This window comes from Scleropages formosus, chromosome 1, assembly GCF_900964775.1.
Source record: "Scleropages formosus chromosome 1, fSclFor1.1, whole genome shotgun sequence".
Lineage (NCBI taxonomy): Eukaryota > Metazoa > Chordata > Actinopteri > Osteoglossiformes > Osteoglossidae > Scleropages > Scleropages formosus.
Genome location: NC_041806.1, coordinates 25,081,923 through 25,093,109, shown reverse-complemented (window position 1 = coordinate 25,093,109; position 11,187 = coordinate 25,081,923). Strand labels below are relative to the sequence as shown.

Genomic DNA, 11,187 nt, shown 5'->3' with positions numbered 1-11,187 from the left:
GAACTGACCAGCAGTGTATTCATTAAAAAATTAAATTCAGAAGTGACTGGGAACTTGTAGAGGACAGAAATAATGACACATGGTAAAATAAAGAGTCAAATGCAAATCTTGGTTCCCTTGGCTCCCACAGTCCTCTGATGTCACACAATATACTGTATATTTTTTAGATTTTATGTACTTTATATAGACTGTATTTAATAATATACTGTTTATTATTAAAAATACTGCTGTTATTGCTGTTGTGTATAAAAATACCTTTTATTTTGGTACTTTAATTCATTTTAATTGAAATATTTTCATCCACTAATCAATTAATTTCTTCATAAGAAATAAAGCAGTGGTAATTTGATTTCCTCAAAATGGGACAGTACTTTCATGGAATTAACTGATCGTGTTATATGATTGACATATGTACTTCAATCAGGTAAGGCTGCTGTTTTACAGTGCCTACATCTGAGTGTAGGTTTAAATCCAGCTCAGGGTGTATTGAGACCGCATGTTCTCCCTGTGTTTATAATCCCAAGACAGGTTTGGAAGAAGGCGATGGTAAACTCTTTCTGTTCCTCCTCTACCATAAACACAAAGCCAGTGCTCATCAAAAAACAAGTTCAACTCCATGGCACTAACCTTACCCTACCTTGATCAAAATTACTACTGCAAATGTGGGTTAAGACCAACAGCCTTCACATTTTAAGGCAAAAGCCTTGCACACTGTTGGCTGCCTATTAGGTATTTAGCCAAGAAGGAAAATCAGTCATCCAAACACCTAAGTGTTTCGTCATCAATGAAAGGACGTCGTTCATGAAATCTAGATGATACCATCCGTGAACCAAGTACCAGAGCGAGTCCTTCATAGATCTCTTCTTCCGCGTTACAGGAGCCCAGATGTAGTGAAAGTCCAACAAGAACTCAAACTGATGACCACATACTAAACAGAAATCACACATAAAGAAATGACACCATCATAAGGAGTCTGATCATAACTGCACACGCTGAAGGTACTGAGTTACTCGCTGTCCTTCTGTCCTCTACCTTGTGCCACAGACTTCTGACTTGTTCTCATGGGAACGGCTCTCCACTCCCAACGTTGCTACGGCAGCCAGCGAGCCGGACCGGCTCTGGACGATGGACCCTTCCCTGGATGGATCGCGGGAGCGCGCACCATAATTTTTCAGGCCTGCCGCGTTCTCGTATTAGTTAAGGAAGGCGTGTCATTTCACTACAGCGCGATATTCCTTTAAACGTGATTGTCGCTGCACACACACACACACACACACACACACACACACGGGAACACGCACGCGCGGGTGCGCGCGCGCCCTGTCCACATGCTGTTTTCCCTTCAGTCAGCTGTCTTGAGAGAAATGAAGCGCTGAGACGCCACTTTGCCAAAACGCACCACCCCGCCCCCCCTCCACCGTGAGTTCGGCGGAACCCACCGGCGCGCCGATCCCGTTTGCCATTGAGGAGAGGATGTACGGACAGCCTCAGCCCGCCCTGCTACCAGCTCCGGTTCCGAATCCGAAGTGAGCCCGACTGGAAATAGCTCCCCCGCCGTTTTTCCGTCGTTTGGAGCTCGCGGGCTGACGGATCCCCCATCGCTCTCAGTTGTTGAGTGTTGGACAAGGCTTGAAGGCGAAGTGCGCGCCACTCCAGTCCGCATGAGCACGCGCGCCCGTGAGCGCTCAGGCTCCGCATCGCTCCAGGAAGGATCCAGAACCCAGTTAATAATGTAAAACTGCCAGAGCCATACCTGGAAACGCTACTGGAATCCTAAAAACTGCTTTTTTAGTACCTCGTTTTCGCTCGTCTACGGATATTTTAAGCCGGTGCTGTTTTTTTTTTGTTTTTTTTTCTTTTTAAATTCTTTAGAGAATTCTTAAAATGCAACGAGAGTTGTATTTTAATCGAGAGACGAGCCCGTAGACCGCGGAGAACATTAATGTTTATTGAAAACCTGTTACTGCAGCTGTCCAGTTTAATGACGCACTGGGGTGAGGTTTTCAACACTAGTTTTGGACTCAGAATATGGTCAACGCGGAGATAACGCAAAGCCTTGATTTTTTAAAAAAATATATTTGGATCCTCGGTTGTTTTATCTGCTATTTTTTCCCGAAGTCAAGAACTTGTACAAGTTGATATATTGATACGTAACAGTAATAAAAACAAAAGCGGCGATAGGGGTTGTGAGAAGACACCTACATCTGTCGTTGAATTCTTTAAGAAATTGTGAGGAAAGCGTTGAGAGGGTGAAAAAGTGACAAGAGTCGGTACTGAGGGACACTTACTGTTATTATAATTACACTGTGGGCACCAGCAGCCGAACCTCAGCCCTTGCAATGCTTTAGGAAGCAGATCTTTGTGGAGAGCACGGATGCTCAAAGCTGGGTGTGTAACGACCCCACTGCGGACGCGATCTGGGACCATTCTCACGTTTTTAAGGTAAGATCCAGCCTTCTGCAGTTGTATGTGTTCTCTGGCTTTCTCAAGAGAAACGTGTTAGCAGATACAGAAACCAAAATGTTCAAGACTTCTCCAACTATCTAGTCTCTGGCCGTGGAAAAAGACGTTGGGCGTCTACAAGCCTTTTGTGTTAACTTCTAGCGAGGTATTAACTTGGCGATTTTCATGCAGATCTTCTCATAAAAAGCGGTTTCCTTGCATATATTGTATGGGAGTTCAGCCAGGCCACATAACGGGGTCATGAAGGCAGAAAGAAGGAGTCAGTCATCCTGTCAGAGTCCTGTGCCCTGACTTCTTTATTCATGTTTTTTATTCCTTAATTTAATTAATTTAATTACATTTTAAGTATTAATTAAGGCCTAAATAAGTGCACAGCTCTAAGTTAGACAAAATATCGTAGCTGTGACTAGTGTGTCGATTCCCTTCGTGTTCGTTGTCAAGGACGCGCTTTGAGCGCAGCGCACCGGCTGCTTCGCTGTCCATGGTGCTGAAAAGGCAGGGCCCTTAGTTCTTTTGGGACCCTATGTGTAGGTAATGGTGTGTGTGTGTGTGTGTGTGTGTCTATCTGGACAGAGAGATAATGATAGGCTATCGATAATACAGTGCAGTCCATTTCCATTTTCAGGAAATTAACAGTAGAAGCATGCGATTAAAAAATAATGCATGCGTATTCCTTCATTGTGTACGTAAGCAATTTACTTGAGCACTTCCGTTTACTGTTTGTGATATGTTTTGACAGTGCAGTGCCGTGGCAGGTGAACTATGCAAAAACAGGGACTCAGCAGCATGTCTGTAATATGAGCAGCCATTTGATTCACCGTGGCTATAAATGCCCATCTCTTATAATAGGGGTAAAAACACGATGATGGTTTCAGCTTGGGTGGACAGTAGATGGGGTAATGCAATAAAGCAAATTGGATTTGCAGAGCACAATGGAATAATTTTTTTAATCATGTTTTGGATTTCACACAAAAAACAGAAGAATGTCATAGTTGGAGAGGAACCAGAAATGGGAAACAGTTGCTGGGGTGTTAAAAATACCAAAGAATACGTTTTCCTACTGTGAAGAATTAAAAAGGTTCTTATATCACATTAATAGTTAAGGTGCTCCAATCCTTGGAACCATCATAAGAACTCTGAAACTAAAAGGTTTTGTGACCGTCTACATCCGGCCATCAGTTCATGGGGAGGAGACTTGTGAATGACAAATTGGTAAATTATTGATTAATGTGACTGGTTATCCTGGAAAGGTGACAGTAATGCTCAGTGAGCAGTTTCTCAAAAGTGCTATCATTATTTAAACATAACTTCTTAATTTTGGTAATTCAGAACGTTAAGTAAAAACAGAAACTTTATTATCGGGAGACTGAGTTAAAAGGAAAAGTTGGCAGTGATTTGTGTTTCAGGGCATTTTCTGTGTGTTACAGTATATTCCAGAAGATACATGAACATCTTCTGTGATGTATTTCACACTTGATCATTCATCTGGAAAATATACTGTATAATAAATGTAATTATAAACTTGCTCATGTGGTTAGTCATGCAAGTTTGACAAATAATTTCAGAATTATTTTACATTAACAAGAAGTTTCTGAATTAAATAAGCGGTTTTTGGCAGTAGTAAATTAAATTCTTTATAAAATTTAAGATACATTTGTAAGGTGCATTGCATTATTTTGGGTGTAAGAAGTAGTAACAGCTTGTTTTGAGAGATTAGTGGTTTCAAACTTTCGAACACCTCTCCTGCTATCATAGAAGTCTTTAGTTCTCATAAACTCATCCTTCACCTCAACATGTTAATCTGTGACCTTCAGGATTCAGAATTTGACCTTGCTGCTATAGTGCCACACCAAAATATTTTTTGGACATTGGACTAGACTGATAGATTCTTCTGTTGGAGATGTAATCTGCTCCTCATACCATCATTTATTCCATATATAATAAATTTCTACCTATGGAATGAAGGTCAGAAATCTGACTGTCATAAAATACCCATTTTATTAATTTACATTTATACATCAGTGATAGAAAAGCTGGCAGTATGACTCCGATGCTCAATCATATTTCCTACCGTCATCTGGAACTTCAAGGCATTGTGGGACATTTCAAATGGTGTTGAATTTTTACATCAAGACATGGTAGAAAATGGCTGAGCACCCAGTCACACTACTACATAGACAACAGGAGGATGAACTGAAGTGCAACCATAGTAACATTGCTCACAGGAAGACTGAATATTAGTAAGTGACAAAACAGGTTATCATTCTTCACAATTTCCAGTGCTTCAGTTGTGCAGCAGAATTTAAAAGGCATAGCACTGTTTTTAAATTTAAAATTGAATCCAATTATTCACATTAATTATATGCATATATTATTTTCAGTTGTTAGTCTAATAAAAGACCCAAACAACTTACAAACTGAGAGAAAAATTAAAGTATCTGACCGCTGCTATACCCCATTCAGTTTTTTGCAGTCTCAGTCTATAATTTGAATTGTCATTTACCATGGATTTTAATTTAGTGTCTTTGTCTCCCATTTTGTAATGTTTACATGATTTACTGGAATATGTAGTCCAGTAAGCAGGTATAAATTTACATTCCATAATGATATAAATACCTTATGACCCTTGGTACAGTATAAATACACAATGGAGCATAAGTACCTTCGTACCAGTCTCCATAGTCAGCCCTGAATTAGAATGTGTTAAAGGTTTAAAAGCTGTGTTAAAATGCACCTATCCTGGCATTAGTGAGGAGATGGAGGCTGTAAGCATAGCTGAAATATGTGTGCCGTGATGATCGTGACAATGAGGAAGCTGAACAATCCGACATTCTTTGAGAGAATGCTGGACATCTCTCTATATGTTTTAACTCGGTCTAAAAGTATGGTTTGTCCTTTTTCCGTTTTTCTGTCAGGTGATAGCGAGACTGTTAAGCGTTCACATGCACTATTCCCAATAAATTATTGAAGCTGGATTGTTGGATCACATTTCCAAATGTTATAGTATTGATCTTATTAATGTGAACATAATGATCTTTTGATTTTGGAGCAAGAAGTGCAACTAAGTGCAGACTCTGAGGTCTATGTATGTAACTTATTACAGCACTGTATATTTTATTGTAATGCATATTTGAGTGCTGTGGTGGTCGGTGGAGAGTCCCAGGGCTCTTACAGCCCACTGCTGGTCAGTGTAATAGTGGTGTGTGGGCAAAAAGACACGACTGGCTCTATGTGGGTGCGAGTGTGGGTGCAGAGGCCGTCTTGTGTAACTAGGCTGGGATTGGAAGACCAGGCACTTCCAGTCATCGGATATAGACCCGGTGTCACTGTGATGCCGCTCCACTCCGTTGCAGACTCCAGACGCTAAGGATTGACCCATTTCAACAGCACACATTAGTAACCATTTGTAAAATTAAAAAAAAAAAAAGAGAGCAAGGCTTTTCCTCTTAAGTGGTTTCACTGCAGGGTGATTTGGAAGTGATGTCATGATGAAAGCCGTTCAGTTCACATTCAGCGATGGCTTCATCTTAGGCTGTTTTACAGCAATGTTTGTTGGCAGAAAAACTTTCATCGTCCTGCTCTCACCTCTAACAAGACGTTAGGTAACACACGCTCCAAGGCCTATGGAGCATACAGCAGTGATTGTAGGCGTTCGCCTCCTTCCCTCCCCCACCCTGGCCTGGACTGTCCACTCTCCTCACTGTCCCCTCCCTGCTCACAACGTCCTGTCTCTTTGGGTTACCTCTCATTTCTGTGTCTTCCTTCTCACAGGACAAGAAGGAAATTTGAAAAAACAAAAAAAAAACTGAACATCTTCGAGAAATAAAATGCGTATTGCTAACATTGTGAGCACTTTGCAAATATGTAAATGTAAATTTGTATTAAAGTCACATTTGGAAGTAACTAGACATCTGAGTAAGATGACAAGTTCATTGCAGAGATGTTATTCCTTTTACTAATACAGTAGTGGCACTCTATTAGTAAAGTACTGTGCTGTGACAAAGGCCTTGTTGTGCATCCTGGTTCTACACCCCACATATACAGGATATACAGAATTACCTCGATCATCACTCCCTCTTATTGTGTTGTTTCACTTTTATTTTAGCCCTTTGAGTAATTTATGATAATTTAATGTTTGCTTCCCTTGGAAACAGAAAAAGACATACAAATGTGGAATAACAAGTCTGTACTCTTGCTTTATGCTACTGGTTTCAATGTTACATTATGTGAATGGCATGCATATATGAAATAACTGTAATAACACTTCTATTTATATCGAGTCGTGTTCTCATTAGTTGGGTTCAAATACATTTCACATGTATCACACATCGCAACTTGTTAAAAAGATAAACTAAGGATGGTCCACAAGATCTGTCACCACTTGAGGGAATCAAAATGTTTTGTTTCAAGTTTGTTCTGTGAACTCCAATAGAAAATCTGTATGAAAGAGAAGTTTATGAATAGGATTTTTTTTAACCTCAAATATTTCCAAGTCACAAGTCATTATATTCCAATCTACAGAGACATAGCAGGCTGAAGTGGAAAAACAACATACAGCTCATTCATTCATTCATTCATTCATTCAGCATTGAGCAGTAGCAAAGAACATTTTGGTTATTTACTCTATTATGTTACCTCGTATATTACTGGTGTAATGCAAAAGCAGGTGAGCTCTGTAAGCACATATGTTAGGGGAAGTACAATTAGCTCTAAGCAGTGAACTGTGTTTGGCAGCCTGTGATTAAGTATAACTGGTTTTATTGATGTTGTTGGCACTGCTGCCTTAGTACAGATGGTAGCATAGTAGTTAGTACTGCTTCCTATGGACCCTATGGTTGTAGGTTCAAATCCCACTCACTGCTGCAATGCCCTTGAGCAAAGTACTTACTGTAAAGTGGTCCAGCAAAAATTACACAACTGTGTGAATGGTTGAATAATTGTAAGTCGCTCAGGAGAACAGGTTCAGCTAAATGAATAGATTTACGTCCCTTCTGGTCGACCGAATGGTTCAGGAGTATCAGCTTTTGTACAATGAGAAAACTCAAGCCCTATATACTTAGATTGACATTAAATCGTTTGAGAAACACAACTCATAGTAAACATCACAATGTGTTGTGTCTAGGTTAATAGTTTTACGCTGAAATGCTGAAATGCTGATGCTATTACTGACCATTACTTCTTCCTTAGCTTCGCATACAGCTTTGTATTTTTACTGCTGCAATTCAGGATAAGTACTAAGGCTCGGTAGTAGAAGTTGCAAGGTATTGTTGCATCAGCTCTTGTGAAGAATGCGTCGCTCCTCCATTCCTACTTTGAATTGCGCCCCTCGTTCAGATTGCAATCTTTGCGGACCGGATCTTTATGAATTCATTTACCAGGTATCATTCTATCTGGCCTGATTTAGAGTGCATCCGTTCATCAGGCTTTATTCAAAGTGCATGACTCATTCAGAGATCGCTCTGTAGGGTCTGATTCAATGAACATCGTTCATTCAGGCATCGCTCAGTGCAGCCTGATTCAGGACGCAACGTTTAATCGTGGCGCAACGGGCTGCAAGAGCCATGAGAGGAATGTCTGTAACATGACACATGGCGTATTTCTTTACGTTATTTTCGTGAGCAGACCGATGGTAACGTTGCAGGTCTGCAGCTAGATGTCAGTTCATCAGGAGTTAGGTTTCCCTTTTTATATCAGTGCATGAGTGATTTATGGTACATCTTCCACAACATTCTTAGGCAACTGGACCAGCCTGACTCTGCTGAAAATATGAGCACGAGTATTGAGTCATTGGAGAGCGTGAGCATTGATTCATCCAAAGCCGTGAGCATTGATTCTCCAGGTGCCATGACTCATTGCGACTATTGTGCAGCTCTGAAACACGTATGGAAGACAGACACGCTTACACTCTTCTATAGGAGGATGAGCAGGTCTCTCCTCAGCTGCTCTGGTCCCTTTCTACGTAATTATGCTGATATGATTTCTGGCTCTCTTATATGACTCCCATGCGCTGGAAGTAAGTAAGCTCTCTTTTCTTATTCATATACTGTCTGTTGTAAAATACTGCAGACCTTCCTATTGACGAAGGATTGGAGCAAACTGGTTAATGTAACAGAGTGGTCAAAATGGAATGGGAAGCTTGGATTTATTTGTGTTTCTCTTTAGAAATGCTACAGTTGTCCAGAAATGTCAAGCCCTCTGGCTGTGCAGATGTAGATCTCCAGTGCAAATTACCACAATATTTTTAAGGTTCCAGGGAGTCACAGTCTGATTTGGAAGCCCATCTGCCGTGCTGCCAGCTAAGAAAACTGAAGTTACTTACGATTTTGAATCCTAATATTTATCGACACTGTATGGAGATTTTTATTAAGATAATTAATAGCAAACAGCTAAGCAGCAGGAATGGAATAATTCCTTGAGAAAATGCGACAAATGTAGACGCACTAAGGGCACTTTGTTGGGCTTAGTCTTTACAATTCCTTGTCCCCTGTAGCGTGTCAATTGTCAGAAATCCTTAGGAGCAGCAGCACATCCCAGTCGCATGGACAGTTTCAGAGATTATTTCTGCACGCTGCTCAGCACAGACCTTACATACGATCTTCTCTGCTGAGTAACCTGGTGGTTCTCCAGCTTTGTGCCCACAAATATCCCTGCATCTGCATTTACTGAATTATTAATTAATCACGACATGTAATGGCAACATATCTCTGTGGTAACAATGTAATTAAAGCACCCCTAGGGAATGGGAGGAAGGAACAACATGTTTGCGCTCTCAGAGCTGAGCATGTGAATGCAAATGTGTTCCCTAAAGAGACATTGTTGTAAATGTTTGTTGTTACGGGCCTTTAGGTTAACGGTACTCCTCCCACCTACATACTCTGTCTGCAGGGTTTAATGGAGAGCATTTCGAATGACAGCTGGTACAGTGGTCATCACAGGTGGAATTCTAGCTACAGTAATCTTATTATGCATCATCATAGTGCTGTGCTACTGTCGGCTGCAGGTAAGACTCACCTTTTTCTGCTGTGGGGGTTTGAATGTGCTCCAGTGGATGTGTTTTGTTTAAACCTGGATGGGAAGTAAGTAGTGCCGTATTTGAGAAGTGCACATGGAGGTTTCGATAAGCATAACTGAATATGTTTATGGCTAACGATATGGCGTAAACGTCTTTTTGAGAAGCTCTCGTAAAACCCTGCTTCGAAAGGTAACCTCGGAGTCTCAACGACGTCTCTCGGTTAACCCGGCCGAGTTTCGTCCAGTCCGTGGTTTGAGATTCTGTGCACTTGTCGGCTGATACATCCAGTTAAATCCACGCAGTCAGCAAGGGAGCAGCGACCGGCTGAGCTACGGCTGCAGAGTGCAGCGTTAGTAAACACTGAGACAGAGAGTCCAGGTTCCACTGCAGAACCCCATTCAGTCTGGCGAGGCATTAAGTTTCTGTCTCTTTCTCTGTGTTTTACACACCCCCGTCACCAGTACTACTGCTGTAAGGAGGAGGAGTTGGAGTCAGACTCTGAGTCAGAGGAGGGGGAGGAGGAGGACGAGGAGGAGGAGGAGGAGCAGGAGGAGCCGAGCTTCGGCACGAGCTCCCGCTTCCCACGTGATGCTGTGGCGATGTGCGCGGCCAACGGGCCCTGCGCCTACCCCCCAGCGCCACCCCCCCGGCTGGCCCGCTCTCACACCTTCTGCCCCTCCTGCATGCACCACGAGCTTCCCGGCTTTGGGCTACGTCCGCAGGGGTTGCGCAACGGCGGGCAGCGCCTCGGTTACCGGACGGTGTCGCCCAGAAGCCCGGGAATGCCCATCGACCCGGCTGCCGGGCACAAGCTCCAGCTCGCCCGCTCTTCCACCATGAAAGAGATGTTCTCGCACGGCCACAGCTTCAGCACCGATGTGTGACCTTCCTCTTCGACCTCACACGAAACCCTGAAAAAGACACAGTGAGCACACCCTCAGACGTACCCTGCGGTACCGTGCACCCATGTACGACGTGTCCAGCTGATGCGGGTGTCCGTGGGGCTGCACACGCTCATTGATAAAAGCTTTGTGATTTTGTGCTCTGTTCTGAAATCTCTCCTCTGCGACAGGCGGCTACAACTTAGTTTATCTGTCCCCGCCGCCTTTCAGCTGCTTGTTCCCGCCATCCTTTCGTAGATGACAGATGTTTTGTCTCCCATCCTCATTCTGCGCTGCTAACGGAGTCTCAGGGGAAACGGACGAAAAGGCGGAGACAAAAAACTTACTGTATTCCCTACCTATGTCATATTTGCCATACACCTTTTCCCAGGAGGTTCTGCTCTTTTCCCGAAATGCTCCTGTCTTCAGCCTAATCTCCGTATAAGCAGACCACCCCACCCCCACCCGTGAGGGGTGACCTGTTTGGTCTGTACGGAGCAATGTGGCCTGAACGCAGAATCAAGGATCATTCCCAATGGACCGCTGCCTGGAAAAGGAACCAAAAACATTTTCCTTGAGTGCAGTTTGTTAAAAGCATGATTTATGTACTCTGCTTTATATGTTGTATCGTACATGTTTCTACTATGGTACTGTACATATTTACCATGTGTCAAGATGATGCAATGAAGGGCTCGTTGAAAGCTGACAAGCTCTCCTTTGACTTCACTTTTACCTGGATGTGTCTCGTGACGAAAGCGCACCGTGACCCCGAAGCGCCGGATGTCAGAGGAGCTCAGGAGGTAGAGGAGAGAGAGGAAGAGAACTGAAAAG

General features: G+C 42.7%; 1 protein-coding gene across 1 annotated transcript; it reads left to right on the top strand.

Moving 5' to 3' along the window:
* The first annotated feature begins 2,332 nt into the window (after positions 1-2,332).
* fam163b (family with sequence similarity 163 member B) lies at positions 2,333-10,801 on the top strand. Its single transcript, XM_018746457.2, has 3 exons — positions 2,333-2,442; positions 9,349-9,463; positions 9,937-10,801. Exons 2-3 carry the CDS (start codon positions 9,371-9,373, stop codon positions 10,357-10,359), a joined length of 516 nt encoding a protein of 171 aa, XP_018601973.2. The 5' UTR covers positions 2,333-2,442; positions 9,349-9,370; the 3' UTR covers positions 10,360-10,801.
* Positions 10,802-11,187: the final 386 nt, after the last annotated feature.